Below are 17654 nucleotides of genomic sequence, written 5' to 3'. Positions count from 1 at the left end.
TGTATCTTGGGTTGATAAATTAATACTTCTGAAAATGCAAACTTATATTTTTGAGGTTACGAAATAATAACCTAAGGTAGAACATGAAACACCTCATGTTAATAAAAATAACCTTTCCAAGTGTCAAAAATACACTTGATTATAATAACCAGAGGTTAATTTATAATAACCGGAAGTGTAAAGTGGCACACCTTAGGTAGATAAATAAATACCTCAACAACTACTCAAATCTATACCTCAGGTTGAAAAATACTAACCTAAAGTAGAACTTCGAACACCTCACGTTCATTAAATTCAAGCTATTCAACTGCCGAAAAATACACTTGAGGTTGATTTATAATAACCTGAAGTGTAAAACGGTTAACCATAGGTTGATGAACAAATACCTCTACAAGCATTAAAATCTATACTTGAGGTTAAAAAATATTTACCTGTGGTAGGTCGAACATAACATACCTCATAGTAAAATATTACCTTACCAACTGTTAAAAAATACACCTATGGTAGATTTATAATAACTTGAAGTGCAAAACGGCACATCATAGGTTGATAAATAAATATCCCAACAAACATAAATTTAGATACCTGAGGTTGAAAAGTAATTACCTGAGGTAGAACATAATACACCTCTCATTAGTAAAAAATTACCTTTCCAAGTGCCAAAAAATAAACCTGAGGTAGATTTATAATAACCTGTAGTGTTAAATGAAACACCTTAGGTTGTAGAATAAATTCTTCCACAAGTGTAAAAAAAAATATACTTCAGGTTTTGATAAGTAATAACCTAAGGTTAAAAATGAAACACAAAGTAGTAAATGCCTACCTCTCCACGGATGTAAAACTAAACACCTAAGGTTGATACATATATTCCTCTGGGGGTATATTTAAGGTATATTTGAGTTATTTATTTGCACCCTTTTCAACCTAACGACGTATTTAAATAACAACCTCCTTTATACCTTTGAAAAGTACCTTATTTATATCTCGATTTTTTCGTAAGGGTAGTGTTTCACTAAACCAACGTTCTTTAACAATTCTTAGTGTAAAGTAACCTCCACCATTTTTGTTATTCAATAACATTAAAACTTAAAATTACGTTATCTCTAACGTAATTTTAAATCGCAAAATAAGCACACCGGACAAAAAATTAGCCACCCCTAGAAAAATTGTGAAAAAACACCACTTAATAACGTGTAACACCGCCTCTGGATTTGATAACCTCCTGGATTCAGTTAGGAAGTGAGACCACGAGGTTTTGCAGCGTCGAATCCAGTTTTAGCCATTCGCTGAGGCTAAAACTGGCTACGATCGCGTTTACCCGTTTCAGCGTTTTACCCGTTGGTTCAACATGTCCCACAAATTTTCAATGGGGTTCAAGTTAGGTGAGTGTTATTGGTCTCAACGTGGCGAATTAACCGTTTTATTAACCCCAGAACTACACTTTTAATACACTACACTACACTTAACACCAGAACTACACCCTGATCTCAGCCTTATCGTTGCCTATTATGTTCGAAACCTTTTCATCCATAAAATATAAAACAGAAATTGGATTATGGATGTGTCTTCCATTCTCTTTTATTGATCCAACTAATTTTAAAATTCTCCTGCAACTTTCTTCAAAATTTACGAAAATCAAAAAAAGAAACATTACAAAATTTGGTAGAAAAAAAAACGAAAATCGAAATGTAAAATGTCTAAAAATGTAAAAAAGAAGGAAAATCGGTAAAATACACGAATGAAGAATTCGCTTGTGAGACAACTTATAGAGAATATTTTTGACGTTCTTTAATATTTCCATTAAAAGTTTCGATAACGAGAAATTCGCTGTAGAGAAACTTCATTGTAAGTATCTGTGTTTTCCGAAATGTTTACTTCCAAGCGAACATTATTTTTTTCTCGGACAATAAAAGATTCAGTGAACCATAACGTATCTCCAACAATAATGATTGCAATAAATATTATTATAAAATCACTTGGAAAGGTCAGGTTGTAATAATATTGAGTAAGTAACGCCGTGTGTTTATTTTCCAGAATTGTTTATTTTCACATTTTGAACAAATTGAACACTTTGTCAAGCGACATACTTTCTCATACATATGATATATATAATGCGCATTTTATTCAGATTTATCAGACAAAAGAATTATTTGTTTCTCTTTGGACTAAGTTATCGCGATGAAGGTAAGTAACTGATTTTAAATTGTGTGGTTGGTATCATAAAACAAAAATAACAATTTCTTCTGAATTTTGCCTGTTTTCCCAGATTTCATTGCAAATTCTGACGAATTTGATTCCTAATATTAGAGTAAAATTCTGGAAAAAATCCATAATCTCATAATTTTTACTTTACTTATGACACAAAGCATGGATAATAGCTGATTCCATGATTCCCCCAATTCCATACTTTTAGAAAAATTTGCTAACATTGGCGAAAAATTTAAGAAAAAAAAACTCCTATTTCATGATTTATACTCTGTTAATAGCATAAAACATAGGAAATAAGTCATTCTGAATTTTTCCAGCTTTTCGAGGTCTACTCTCAAATTTTTCTCATTTCACTCATTTTTCTAAAACTCGGGAAGATTCCTGAAAAGATTCGTGGTTTTCTTTTACATGTAGTTACACTCAGTGGGTTAACTGTACTCAGAGCCGGCGTTAGACGTTATCGCGTCTTTAGCAATACTAAAAACGTCGCTCTTAGCTAAATTTTGGAAAAGAAATCTTTAAAAAAGAAAAAAAAATCCAATATGAATAATCGGAACTTTAGTGAAAATTTGATATTTGACATTGGTCCACTATGAATATTTGGAACTTGAACAAAAAAAGGAGTTTTAGCAACCCTCATGAGAACGAAAAATGTAGAAATTCAAACATTGCTTTCTGGACAAGTTGATGCATTGTTTCCAATTTTTCACGCTGAATCAAATTGAATCTTAACCAAGACATTAAGACTAATAGTTTTTTAGGCTTTATGTAAAAGCAATAAAATTTTTGACTCATACCTGTACACGCGTTTGGCATTGCTAGTTAAACAAATAAGGCATTTTTCGGAATTTTTTTAATGTTCAATCTAATTTGACAAAAAAGTAAACAATAACGACCCTAATTGCCTATGTATTTGCTTCGCATTGCTGTAATGGTTTAGAAGTTACGAGGGCTTAATATTAAAAATAAAATAGATAAAAAAATTTTGATAAATAATAAAAAAAATAAATCTTTCGATTTATACCATTTTATGTATAAACACCTCAAAATACCATAAATTGTTTCGACTTAAACTTGGTTCTATTTGATGCAGCATAAAAAAATACATGGGAAATAATATGTTATTTGATGGAAATGTTAATCCAGAAAATAGAAATTTATTCAAAATTGTAATGTTTTTTCCTTTAAAAAACACATTCATAATTTGACCATAAAGAAATTTAAATTTTATTTTATTTTTCTAAGTTTCTGTGTGTGTCAGAAATTAATTAAAGTGGCTATCTACAATGGGATGCCTGCAATTGGCGCATTGTGGGTATGTCGATCCTGATTGGTTGTTAAAACGTGGCATTTATTTACGGTTAGGGAATGTTCTTTCCATTCTATTTCGAGTAATCTAAGGTCTTTTAAGCATATATGGCAAAGGTACTTTTAAAAAGTAACGAGTAAAAGTACAAGTATTTTTAAAAAAGGTAACGAGTAAATAGTAAAAAGTTCTTATTTTAAAAAGTAACGTGTAAAAAGTACAAGTACTGAACATAAAAAGTAACGATTTAAAAGTACATTTCTAGGAAACCGAAAATTCAAAGTAATCTAAAATTTTATTGAATAATATTCTTATGTTCTTTAATGTTTTTGCAAAATTGTTGTCATTTATTTAATTATTTTTAATTTTGAAAGTTATGGACATTAATTTATTTTTAAATTCGGAAGAATATTATAATATAATTTTGTAATATAATCGTATAATATAATTTTAAAATCAAATATAATTTTAATATCAAACTTTTTATGGATTTGCACGAAAAAGAAATTTTATCTATTGATTTTAATTTTTTATTTATTTAAATTACCATTGATTTAAAATTGTTTTACTCTATAGAAACGCGTTTTAAAAGCACAAACATAAACAAAGCAAACACCGATAGCTTTGTGATCTTTGAGCTAGTTAAAAATAATTGGATGTGCAGTATAAGTTGAAACAGAACAGTCTACAGTTTTATTTGTAGCAATGGCTAATGCTGAAGTCATGCGAGAAAATCATTTTCCGAACATTTCTGCCTAACGGAATAATTAAAATTTGTAAACGAATTTTAGTATCAGCGGCTAAATTAATACCTTCGAGTTTTCAAGAGTTACAATAGTTTTCAAGAGTTACAATAGTTTTCTATAGCACAAATAGTTCTGAAGTTCTTAGAGATTTGACTGGGCGTTGTTTAATAAGGTCGGACATAAACATAATTTTAGTAAAAAATGTACTAGGCAAAAATGTATTTAGTAAAAAATGTGTTAAGTCAATAATGTATTATTAGTGAGTTCAAAAAGAAAATTAAAAAACTTAATAACAAAATCCAACATTTTTTATTTACAATGTATTAAATAAATGCATAAAACTCGAAAATGAATGAAAATAACTTGTTAATTAATATTTTTATTCATTTTGCAAAATAATTGCATTTCGAAAGTGGTGTCCACGAGTCTGCTGCGAGAATTTCTCAGAACGTGCTTATCCACGCTGAATAAGCACTCCACGGGAGATCAAGGTATTTAAACACGAAGTTAGCTGTTAATGTGCACATATTGCACATTAATTTTATAAATTAAAAAAACATGATAATTTTTTTTCATTAATTTTTTTTTTCGAAAGCTTACCGAGTTTTGGGAAAAAGTAACGATTTCATTCGACATTTCCGTTACAAATACTTGTACTTTTTCCCTAAAAAAGTAACGAAAGTACAAGTAAAAGTACTAAATTTGGAAAGTAACGAAGTACAAGTAAAAGTGCGTACTTTTTACTTGTACCGGCGGTGCAAGTAACGAAAGTAAAAGTACTGCCATATATGCTTTTAAGTGGCACATTTGAAATTCTTTCACAAAGATTCTTTTTGAATTCTTTCACTCTATATTTACGTTGAGACTTAACAACCCAAAGACAAGCCATGTGGAACATAAACAAACTAATTATGCAATCTAATTTGCTAGGTATGAAAAAAAATATATATGTATGTATCACGGTTACAATAAAATACATCAGCAAATCTAATTTAAGTAAAAGAAGTAGACGAGAAAAAATTGTATTTTAACTCATTCGATATGGGACACTGATCTGTATTTAATTAACTTATCACTAATTAACATCTTACTCACATAGAGAAACTTAGATCAACTTTAATACGAAATTTTGCTGATAAATATTAGATGGCGCTGACGTCATAGGTATGGGTATGGGAGATCTTCTTCTTAAGTTTCAAGTACCTAATTGTACTAAATTTTTGACTCTTTCTTTCAGACTTTGATTGCTGCCATTTTAGTTTGCTTTGTTGTGTTGCAAATTGAATTAGGAAAAACAGAGGAATATGGAAAAGTAAGTTCTCTTATATCGTTAAATTACATTTTTTTTCTCAATTATAAACTTTTTTTATTTCTCTAGTACTAGTTTCTCAATTATTTGGGTACTTATCGGTTATAGGGACAGCTTGTTGCCACCTCTTTTTCCGAGTTGTCGCCAATAATTTGTTCATATAACTCATGAGTGCCAAATTTTACTGCATGTTCTGTTAGAAAATATTGATACTTAGCAATATATAATTACTAGGGAGGCTCTGTTCGCTGACGTTCACCAACCCCGATGCAATAAATGCTGTTCCTTGGCATAAAACAGCTAAAATTATTCAACTAAAAATATATGTACTAAAAAGAACAATTGTCCCTCCACTTTTCACGTCCAAATATTTCCCTTATTATCATATTAAGATCCATTATTAGACATAAATCATTTTTCTAAGTCATTATTTTTTTAAATAACATTTAAAATTAAAAGTATATTATTATAACAAATTAGGTGAGTTCACAACTGTCATTTAATATTTTTGCTTACCAAACAGACGGGTGTATTTGAAATACAATTTTTGCATTTATCACTTTGTGCATGAAGCTAGAAGTTAAGTTCTAAATCATTTAACGAATCTCTTTAACAGTGATTCATGATGTAATTTGCATCAAAAAAAATAATTGTAAAATGGTAAATAAAAGATCAGACATCTATTTAATTAACTTTATCTCAAAATGTAAAGTAGAATTACCTTATTCTAATAATAATAATAAAAACAATCTACCTAAACTCTTAATTTAGAAATGAAACAAAATCAAAAAAGTAATAATAACAGCACAGGAAATTTTAACTTTTAAATTAGAGAAATATTTATAGGAAAATAGTAACTTTATGACTTATATAAATTTTATGCTGGTGACAACCGAACTAATATGAAAATGAATGTGGGAAATCTGGATCCTACCATGTGATTTTCCGCCCATAAAAATGTATTGACAACAATAGAAAACTGCTATGCCATTATTAGATTTTTATATATAGAAAGAAAAATTGATAATAAGTTGTTTTACATGCATGAGTTATTAAATGATCCTGATAATGCTGTTGCTCATTTTATAAAACTATTAAACTGCTTTATTTTTCTAAACTAACTGTTTATTTCTTATTGTCTTTTATAACTATTTTTATTTATGCTATTTTGCCTGGTGATCAGGATTATTTGAACTGTGAATGATATACTTTTAATCAGTCACTTTAATATGCTTTACCATGCTAATTAGAATTTATTTAAAATTAGGAATTGGTTTAAAGTAAGATTAGAATTAACAAAAGTTGATTAGAAATTACTGAAAACTTTTCAATCTACCTGACGTATTGATAAATGTCGGTGGCTGTTTGAAAAAAACTATTCTATTCCTCTATGCTAGTGGTGAAGTTCCCACTTTTTTCACCATTGAAAGCCTAAATGATCAAACTTCTTTCAGCGGAACCCCGACTTATAAATTAAGTTTATTAGCAGTTGTGCATGTACAAACAAAAGAAAAACTACTAATTATTAAAAATCTACTAAATGATAATTGTGAACTGTGGTGGCTCAAGGGATAGAGTGTTAGCCTACCGATGAGGTAAACCGGGTTCGAATCCCAAAGATCACTGGTCGATACGAATTCCGACCACAGTGATGACGTAAAATATCCTCAGTGGTAGACGGATCATGGGTTAGAGTCCCCTTTAGGGGAAAAGTTTTCGTAGTTTTCTTCTCCATGTAACACAAATACGGGTTAGTTCCATCAAAAGGTCCTCCACAAAGGCTAATTTCCTCCAATACTTGATCCAGGTGTTCCCTTGTCTTCTGGATTGATTTCAAAATGACAAGGCAAATGACAAGATGAACATTTGTAGTCGTAAACCCAAAAAATTGTGTTGGCTGTTCCACAATGGTTATAAAAGGCAATTGTAAATTTATGAACCAATAACGGACCATCTTAATAATCTTAAACTAAGTTTGATGTCCAACAGTTGAATTCGCAATTCTGAAGCTGAATTTAGTCTAATTATGAATTCTTTGGTCTGTAAACATAAACTGAAAGTAAATGAAATAAACCGAATAATGGTTTTTGTATAAATGAACACTAGCACTAACTTATATAAACGTTTAAATTGGTTATTAGTTAAACATTTCTTTACTTACAAATTTTACGCAATTTTTTATAAAAGCATTTCCTTTCAATAATGTATTCAATTATATATATATATAGATATTTTTAAATAATAAACATTTAAGCATTTCTTTTCCAATGGCAATTTACTTAAAATAATTTCGTAAAACATCCGAAATGTTAAGTAAATAATGCTTTATTGATTGCATCTAAACGTAATTTTACGTTTTAAAAGTGTTAAAAAATTTAAAAAAAAGTCCTTACTCTTAGGACCCTTTAAACTTTTCCACGGAATCCTAGGGTTCCGTGGAAAACTATTTGAGAACAGCTGCTTTATGCCATGGAGTACAAAAAAAGAGAAAAAAAATTATTATTGCAAGATTTATCTCGTACTAAAATAGTAATTAAGTTACTTTTTATTGCTTATTCTATTATTGAATAAAACGGTTTTTTTTTCTGCTGCCACTCTTGTACAATTTCGTCAATTTCATTACTGAATAAAATTCAATATTCAATGAAATTGTTTTACAGCCCATCCCATACAGTTTCGGATATTCCATTGATGACGTGCATGGTAAACAGCATAGGATGGAGAAGGGTGACGGATTGGGAAGAGTTGAAGGAAGTTATGGATTTGTAGATGAGAGGGGTATCCACAGGATTGTCCATTACGTAGCTGACCATCTCGGTTTCAGGGCCAAGATCGTCACTAATGAGCCCGGAACAGCCAATCAGAACCCCGCTGCCGTTCTCATGGAGTCTTCACACTAAGCCATTCACCACATGTAAGAACAAATATAATTTTCGATTGCTTGGTGAGCTCCGTCTCTTCCGTTATTTATAACTAGTGGGCTGCGCCCCCTGCTCGCTAACACTCGCCAACCCTCGAAAATTGCTACGCAATCTTATATGGTTTGCTTCGTAAACCAAGATCGCTTCGCTCGCTACTAACTTAGGTACATTGCAAATGCACAAAATTCTAAGAATTCAAAACAATCATTCAAATCCATATAACAACTTTTTTTTTTTAAAAAAATTGCATCTTTTTAGTAAATACTAAGTCATTAAAATAAATTTGAATTCAAATAAATGACATGTAATTCGTTAAACCTACTAGAAATGTGCTATAGTATAATTCGTGATGTATATCAAAAATCATCAAATAAATTCGTAATATGTAAATTCGTGAAAAAAAGCGCTTTCGACAAAATACTAAAATAGAGATCTATCGACAAAGACTACTCACTTCTGCCTAGCTTAATAGTATGAGATTGCCGCAACTGATGCTCTCTGGTTATTTCAGTTTTCGTTTTTAAAAGCGCTATATGTTGAGCCACCTCAGCTAGATTTGGCATGTGACATTTTTAGCGACAATCATTGGTCGATTTTCTAGCGTTGCCATTCGGGGAGTTGTAATGAGGCTTTTTTTGTCACCGTGTAAGAGAAATAGTAACGTAAACAAAATAAAGCAAACGCTGCCACCGGCGGAAAAGAAATACAGCCAAAATTTGGGAGCCACGTTAGAGAATTATATATATTAAATGTTTTTTTTTAATTTTTTTTATTAAAAGAGTTTAAGGATTATTAAAGAATATTTAAGGATTATTAAAGAACATTTAAGTATTACTAAAGAATACTGGAGAACGGGACTATAATAGGTGTTTATTATATTAGATTGGTTATTAGATGTTTATTACATTAGTGATATATACTCCACCGCCTTTAATATCATGTAAGTGTACACAATAGGGATCAAAAACTAATATTTAAGAGAAGCGGAAAAACAAAGAAAACTATTGAAGTCTTGAAATCTCTAGTATTAACAGTGAGGAAGGCGAGATGAAATGCATCAAAACATGTGCAACTTGGAAATGCTTCTACTTGTTACTTTCCATCTTCTCTTTTTTCCCCTTCGGCAATCTAAAAGGTTTTGAGTCGTAAGTTGCATCTTTTTGAATAATAATTAATCGACCACTATTGTTTTCATTTCTTTTTTTTTTTTGCTTCGTTTTTTCAAGTATATATAAAGAATGAATGAATGTTCTATATAGAAAGAATGTATAACTCTCAATATATATTTTCTAAAAATTATTAAATTAATAAATGAAAATAATCCTTCTAATCGCAGTGGCACCTTCGAACAAAGCTTATCTCTCTTCTTTTTTTTAATTTTTTCATTTTATTTTTTGGTTAGCGGCAATCAATGCTCAACACCGTAGTCTTGTAATTTTGAATCACAACCCAGAAGACAACGATACCTTTTTATGTAACATTGGGTCGAACAAACCTTCATCGAGGTACTTTCTGATTTGAATTATCCTGCATTTGAGTTACATTCTATAACTCGTGATTTCCCTACCACTGAGGATAGTTTACGTCAGCACTGCGGTCAGTGCGAGCCCGGTGCAGAATTCGCATCGACCAACCATCGGTGAGGTTCGAACCTGGGTCACCTATATAGGAGGTCTTTCTTATGGACTAAAAAAACTACAAAATCATTATTTTCGATTAAGGAACTTTGCCCCCTGTTCGGTTCACTCGCCAATTCCCACCTTCAAAAAGCCAATTAACAGGTTGTTACATATAAATAAGAAAAAGTATTGAATTGAAAGATTTTAAAATGCTTTATTGCATAAATTTAGTTGTGGTTTCACGGAATTTGTTGCCACAACTTATTATATAAAATATAAATCTAATAATAATCATAAGATGGTAGCTATTGCAACTATGCCTGCAATTTTTTTATTATTCCAATTTCATTTCCGGTTACTTAAACTCGTTGAATGTTTTTGGGCCAAAGAGATTCTTTAGTAATCGTGAGAAAAAGTTAGTTCCTAAATATGTTTTACAATTTTGTATTCACTATTTTAATTGCATACGTTGACTTTACACAACTTTACATTAATCTTACAATAAAAGTAACTATAGCTCATTTATTATATTTGTTAATTGTAAAACGGTTAAAAAGATTAGACACCGATTGAAAAAAAGTTTATCATAAAATGTTGAGCAATAAAGTAATATTGCAGAGTTAAGTTATTATAAAGAAACACCATTTTCAGTTTTAAACTTATAATTTCGAATAATAACCAAAAATAAACATGTATTAATATCACAGAATATTAAGAATAGTAGTAATAGTAATCAGACGATCCGTTTTGGAGCTTCATAAATGCGCTTGTAGCTCTCATGGAGAATAAATACTAAGAAAGGATGATAAATATTTTACAGGTAAACGGTTATAGCTTTTATCAATTTTTCGCGGATGACAACCAAAGGAATCAGAATCTTCGAGCGATAAGACTGGATCATGATAACACGAGATTTTTTTTACCCTATAAGAATGTGCCGACAACAATTGAAAAACGATACCATTACATTTTAATGTCTTACTGAGATATAGATATTTCTTTCACGTATGTAAAGATATCGAGTTCACGAAGAAGAAAAAAAAGAGAGATAGTTTCCGTTCCACAATTCAACTACCTCAAACGATCAATAAGTTGAATTAATACATCGCTTATAAAATAAATCTGGTGTGCATTTCTATCTTTTCTTCGTCTTCGTTCCGCTTTAACACATTTGCAATGCGGAAGTTTCGAATTTGTTCTTTCAAGCAAGAAATTGCAGTTTTTGTTCACGATTTGACTAATTAAATGGTCTTAAATACACTCTTTATGTAAATCAATAAAATAGTTTAAGCACATTAAGTCGAATTTAAAACTATCGAAGTCACTTTAAGTATAATTAAGAGGAAATCATAGGTGGGTGAAAATGCAAATAAATAATTTAAATTCCCTTTCACGCATGCGCATGAAGATAATCTGTGTATTCTGCGTGCTTATAATGTGATAAAATGAGACCGTTGCTCTAGGAATATTACGATTCTGTCATTACAAGAAATATTCTTTTTAGAGAATAACTTAATATTTTTATAGCTGCTTTGATATTTTATTACTGTTCATTACTGTTGCGTTAAGGGTTTGATACTCTTTGAGCAGTGACTTCTAAGCTAGTTATGAAAATGGTGCAAAATGTGTTAAAAAAAAGCCACAATTTTGTGAAAATGAAAAGCGTTTGTGTTAATAATTGCAAATTTAAGGCTACGATGCACTGGTGTTGATTTATTGAATTCAACAGTTTTTTCTAGGTGGAAAACGATTTTTTTTAAAGTTAAATTACTTTTTTTAAAATATGTAAGCTTTTTAATCCTTTCAATTTAATTTTCTCAAATTGGTCGTGGTATAAACAAATATCATTATTCGGTAGCTAATCAAGTTCAATTCCCATGCGTGACGTCGCTTGCAAGTATCCAATTATAATTGCGATATAAATATTATAAATGATACTTTTTTCATTAATGAAACACTTCATTTTTGTCAATATTTTTTATTTATCCAAGATCTGATATAATATTACTTATGGATACATTGTATATGATAATACTATTTTAGGAGATTACAAGTTTAAAGATATAAACAGGAGTAACCTTTCAATGTTTTTAAAATATGAATTTTATGCGCCCCGATAAGTTTTTCATCTAATCAATAGAAGATACTCATTGTATCGTTCTTGAACTCTTAGGAAACCTAATATTTTAAAAACCTGGATATTTACCCCAGTTTTTAAAAAAATTAACAAAAAGATCATACTTACTTTTATTATACAGATCTGAAAACTGATTCATAATAAAGCGTACAATATAAGATTATGTATATCACATCTTTTTATCAGAGAGTATTATTGGATAAAAAGGGGTTGTGTACTGTTGTTTCCTTTTCACTCAGTTCCTTTCTCTAAAATGTATCTGAATTTCGTAGATACGGCATTCAATTTCATTCCTTCAAAGCGTGGGTGACCTGTTGGCACAAACCTTTGACGACTTATGAAGAGGTCGGAAAATCTACATCAGATTTGTAGTTTATTACAACCACTTTGTTATAAATGTAATTAACTACAACTACTTTTTTTTAAATGTAGTGACTACAAAGTACTTTGGAATTTAGTAACTACTTCACTACTTTAAGAAGACGAACTTTGCTGGAGAATTTAATATACACCTTCGTTCGAAATGGTTTTGAATAAAACAAAATTGGCTTACACTAAATATAAGGGAAGAATTAAGAAAATATTTATTCATGTTTACAAGAGCCAGTTTGTTATTTCAAAACAGTTTTTTTGGAATTTGTTCATTTAACCTTCAACTTTTTATGCATTTTTCGACAGCGAATATTTAATTTAAGAAATCAAATACTAGCCATTTTTAATTTGTTTAAAGCTCTTTTATTTCCTCTAAGAAATCAAGTACATTGAAAAAACGTCCCCTTCCTTTAAAATAACATAAATGTTTCACGAGTGTACAGTAGCATTTGATAGTCTAACCTAGGTGATTCGTTATCTATATTTCGTAATGACTAGTTTAAATATTAGTTATACGTGATTTTAAAAACGTCATTTCTGTTAACGCTTAGCCGCAGCAGTCATTTTCATTGCATCTAGGGCAGGATTAAGCGTCGGCGGGGCCCTAGGCCATTCAAATTTTTGGGACCCTGAGATTCCTTTTTTTGGCTCGTATATTTTTTTTATTCAAATATAAAAGTATTATATATCTTTTTATTCAAGAAAGCATACTTAAAATAAAAATAAATAATAATAAATTGAATTTTACTTTATTTTGTTAAATTAGAACTAAAAAATAATCATAACATTTTGAAAAAATTTGAAATTTATTAACACTTTAGAAAATCAACGCTACTATAAAATTGGTATTCAAAAATCTTTTTTTCTGCTCTTGCGATCAATAAACTCATCTATAATGTTATCAAAATTAATTTCACGCAGAATATCTTAATTTTTTAAAATTCATTTTATAATCATAACATATATATTTGAAATAGAATTTTTTTTAAATCACTGTTTTTCTTAATTTTTTTAAGTTTATTTTCAAAAAATCCTTATTAAGAGGGCCCCAGGCCATGGTCTAATCTGTCCTAATTGGCAATAAGGTACTGATTTTATCCATTAAAGGACCCGCGAAAATGTGTACCCATCAAATTCGATCAAATAATTTCGTTAGAACCTCGTTTCTTTTTAAAACTAGCGTTAAAAATAGTTGCCAGGAGTAGCTACAAACTATTTTTTCTTCTTCATCTTTTTTTTATTGCACTACTTTTTTATGAATAGTTCAAGAGCGTTTAATCTGATTGTCAGAAACGGGAAATTACACGATTAAAAATTGACTCAACAATGAAAGTGTGTTGTCCTTCCTTGTAACGTTCCATTTTAATTAACCCTGAAATATCAGTTTCAGTATGTCACTCTTTTTTTTTCCGTTGGCTACATTTTATAACAAAATTACTCCAAAACTCAAATCATGCGTGGAATTTAGAATAGATTTCATGATTCAAACACAATGATCAGCAATATCTTCATGAGAACAGTGATGGGGGATAGAGAGCTTTCACCTTCCAACGAGGTGAACCGGCAATGACTGGTCTATAGAAATTTCGCATCCGGTTTGCACCGACCACAGTGCTGACATAAAAATATCCTCAATGGCAGAAGAATCATGGGTTAGAGTCCCCTTGCCGTCTGGCTAACCGCTGCAGGTTTTCGTTGTTTTCCTCGCCATGTAACGCAAAAGCGGGTGACTTCAATCAAAAAGTCCTCTACGAAGTCAAATTTCACCCAATACATTATCCAAGAGTTCCCTTGTCTTCTGGATTGGATTCAGAATTACAAGGCTACGGTGTTGAATATTAGTAGTCGTAAACCCAAAGAATTGGGTCGACTGTTCAACGACGGTTATAAAATAAAATGTCATCATGCTCTGTCGATATCAATTCTGCTCCCGGAACCACCGACTACAGTCAGTGCCTGATTTATCAAAGGCCTTGAGAGTCCCGGGTCCTTCTATTTTTGCTCCCGCCCTCAATGTAAGAAATATCATGTTTTTCTTTGAGCGGGAAAAAATTTAAATAAAAATACGTTATACTATTAATACATAATAATTAACTCATGTTTTAAATAATTTAAAATCATTTTGCTAATAAAAAAAACTATGTTCATACGACTGGTGGAGCACGTATCCCGCAAATTTTGAACTTATAGCTCTCGTATTTCTTAATCGGGTCCTGAACATAGTACTGACGTAAAATACCACAGTGGCAAACGAATTATGGGTTAGGATCCCTTTTCCGCCTGACAAATCTTGGTATGTTTCCCTGGTTTTCCTCTTTATGTAACGCAAATACATGTCAGGAACATCAAAAAGTCCTCGGTGAAGGCAACTTTGATACATTTTACTTGTCTTCTTTCTGGGTTGGGTTCAAATTTACAAGACATATGAAGCTGAGCATTCATAGTTGTAAACCCAAAAATGGGTCGGCTGTGCAACAGCGGTTATAAAAAAATTCCGTGCACCCATTTTATTTATTTCATTTATAGGAAATAAGAAGAAACGAAATGCCAATGATGATGAAAAGAACGTTTTGCTAGTCTTCACTTTGCTTATTTTTCAAGAAGAGCTATTGTTTTACAAGTGGAAAGCGTATTTCTTTGTTTATGGATTGTACTCATGTTACTAGTACATGCACTGACAAATAAAATATATATTTCTCTTGATACATTTCAATTGTAATTATTAATCATACTTTAGCACACATATTTGTACTGTCACAGAAATTTTTACGTATCTAATGTGCGTCGCTTTTTAACTATTTCCAAAAAAGAGATGTATATTCCAATTAAGAGATATATTTCTTACAGTAAAACATTAAATGTAAAATATATATATATATATATCTATAAAATGTTAAGTATCCTCCTCAAAGTAACTGGTGGATAATTAACATTTACAAAAGTATTACAATTTTTAAAGTCAGGTCACGACGGTAAGGGGGAGTATATGAGAGGAGAAATTTAATTGTTGCTATCTTGACAAATGAGGTTCTAGTTCCGTGGTACTATCTAGTCCCGATATATTTTAAATGCCGGATTAAATGAGACCCATTACAAGGCAACAAGACAATACAATAACGAGACAATAGTTTAAAATGTATAGTGATTTTCTGTGCAAAAAGTACAATGTTTGTATTGTACATGTTAATGCCTCTGAATTTGCTATCTAGAAAAATTATGCGCCGTTTCTTTTTTATCGATTGAAATCAATTACTAGATAATGAGACTAATAGTTCAAAAGTTGTAAGTGTATTTACGAATAAAAAATTTTTTTTTTTGTTTTTACTTTTACTTATTTACATTTTTCTTCCATACTATGTATCTTGTCAACCCAAATTTAATCTCATTCAATTGAGCTTAAAAATACATAGTAAACAATATTTCATTTGTCTTGATAGATCTATCATATGCCTAAATAGATACAAGAGAAACATTGTACTTTTTCTAATTAAAGTTTTGTAATCTAGTTTGCCACAGGGTTAAACATTTTTCTGTATGTTACGTTATAACCTTATTTTTACTGTACTATAGTCAAATAGCAAAGTTTTCACAAGAATCCGTATATTCGGATTCCTATTTAAGAGAGTAAAAATGAGCGGGATTAAAATTTTGTGTGGATTATTTATCGTAATTTTTACTTGGAGCTCAGTTATACAACATACATAATTAGAAAGCAACTGAATAGCACATAGAACAGATTTCAAACGAATCTAGGAATTGATGGATAAATCAGCGAATGAACGAAAGCGAATTGATGAATCCAGCGAATAAAGAAATTAATAAATCTGCTATTTAATGAAAAGATGAGCAGTTAAGTAAGCAAATCAATGAATCAGTGTTTTAAAGAATCTGTCAGTGGATTGAAGAAAAAATGAATGAATTAACAGGTCACCGAATAAATGAAATATGGAATCAATGTATAAAATTACCGAGTTAGGGAATTAATAGATCAAGGAATCAATACATAATAAATAGGCGGGTCAAAGAATTATTGATTTGTTGATGTATTCATCCACCGAATGACCATTTGGTTTCCTGATAGGTTCATTTATCGACTCACTGATACATGGATTCACTCATTTTCTGATTCAATTATTTGGTAATTCATTAATTTATTCATTCACTGGTTTGTTCTCCCGCCTTCCTCAGTAATGATTTGACAGATTTCAATAGTGGTTGTTTCGTGATAGTGGATATTTGTTTTCTCCGAGGTTATACACAAATATTATAATATAATAAATGTCATTTTCTGTACTTCATTTTTGACAAAAGGTCCGAGGAATATAAACGCTGTTTACATTGCTATGATCATAAATATTAAATATATCACGGATATATTTCGTGGTTATTACATTTATACATAGAGATTTCGATTATATATTTCGTGGGACAATTTTATTTATTTATTTTACATTGTAGGGTAAACAATACAGTAGTGTGATAAAATTTTGAAGGACAAATTTTTCCTTTTGCCTTGAAGGGTTGACAATTTTGTGGTATGATAAAATTTCGGGGGACAATTTCATTTATTTTATTTATTCACTACAATGCAATCAACACTACAGATCTATAATATGGATAGATTAATAAATGAGCGTATCAATCAATGAGCAAATTGATTAATCATCGAATAAAAAGTATAATACATTTGAGTATGAATGAAAGGGTGAATTGACAAAATAAGCTATCAATGAATCAGTGAGTTAAAGAATCGAAAAATAACAAAACGAATTAGCTGGTCAACGAATTAATGAAATGGCGTATAACACCTTTGACTGAGCTTATCAATGACTCAGCGAAACTATTAAAGCGTTAGGCGACAATTTTATTACCTCTAAAAATATTTCAACGCGTAATCCTTTATTGTTTCCTTCTTTGTTTTTCCCCTCTGATTTCAAGCACGGCGTTCCTAATCTTTTTCAAAAAAAATTATTGTTTGGCTGATTTGCTCAGACACACAATTCATTCTTTTCCTGTTCACACATGGAATGGAGGGA

General features: G+C 30.4%; 1 protein-coding gene across 1 annotated transcript; it reads left to right on the top strand.

Moving 5' to 3' along the window:
* Positions 1-2086: 2086 nt before the first annotated feature.
* Positions 2087-15292, top strand: LOC122271251 (cuticle protein 16.8-like). The gene is made up of 4 exons (XM_043051864.3): positions 2087-2184; positions 5498-5572; positions 8230-8483; positions 15145-15292. Exons 1-3 carry the CDS (start codon positions 2179-2181, stop codon positions 8467-8469), a joined length of 321 nt encoding a protein of 106 aa, XP_042907798.1. The 5' UTR covers positions 2087-2178; the 3' UTR covers positions 8470-8483; positions 15145-15292.
* Positions 15293-17654: the final 2362 nt, after the last annotated feature.

The sequence above is a fragment of the Parasteatoda tepidariorum genome, chromosome 8, assembly GCF_982258835.1.
Source record: "Parasteatoda tepidariorum strain Cologne lab strain chromosome 8, Ptep-v5.0, whole genome shotgun sequence".
NCBI classification, from domain to species: Eukaryota; Metazoa; Arthropoda; class Arachnida; order Araneae; family Theridiidae; genus Parasteatoda; species Parasteatoda tepidariorum.
This window is presented reverse-complemented; position numbering and strand designations above follow the sequence as displayed.

Bases quoted from the DNA above. Each gene is read 5' to 3' on its own strand.
- LOC122271251 (XM_043051864.3), top strand. The intron at 5,573-8,229 runs GTAAGTTCTCTT...ATTGTTTTACAG, and splicing joins AAACAGAGGAATATGGAAAA to CCCATCCCATACAGTTTCGG.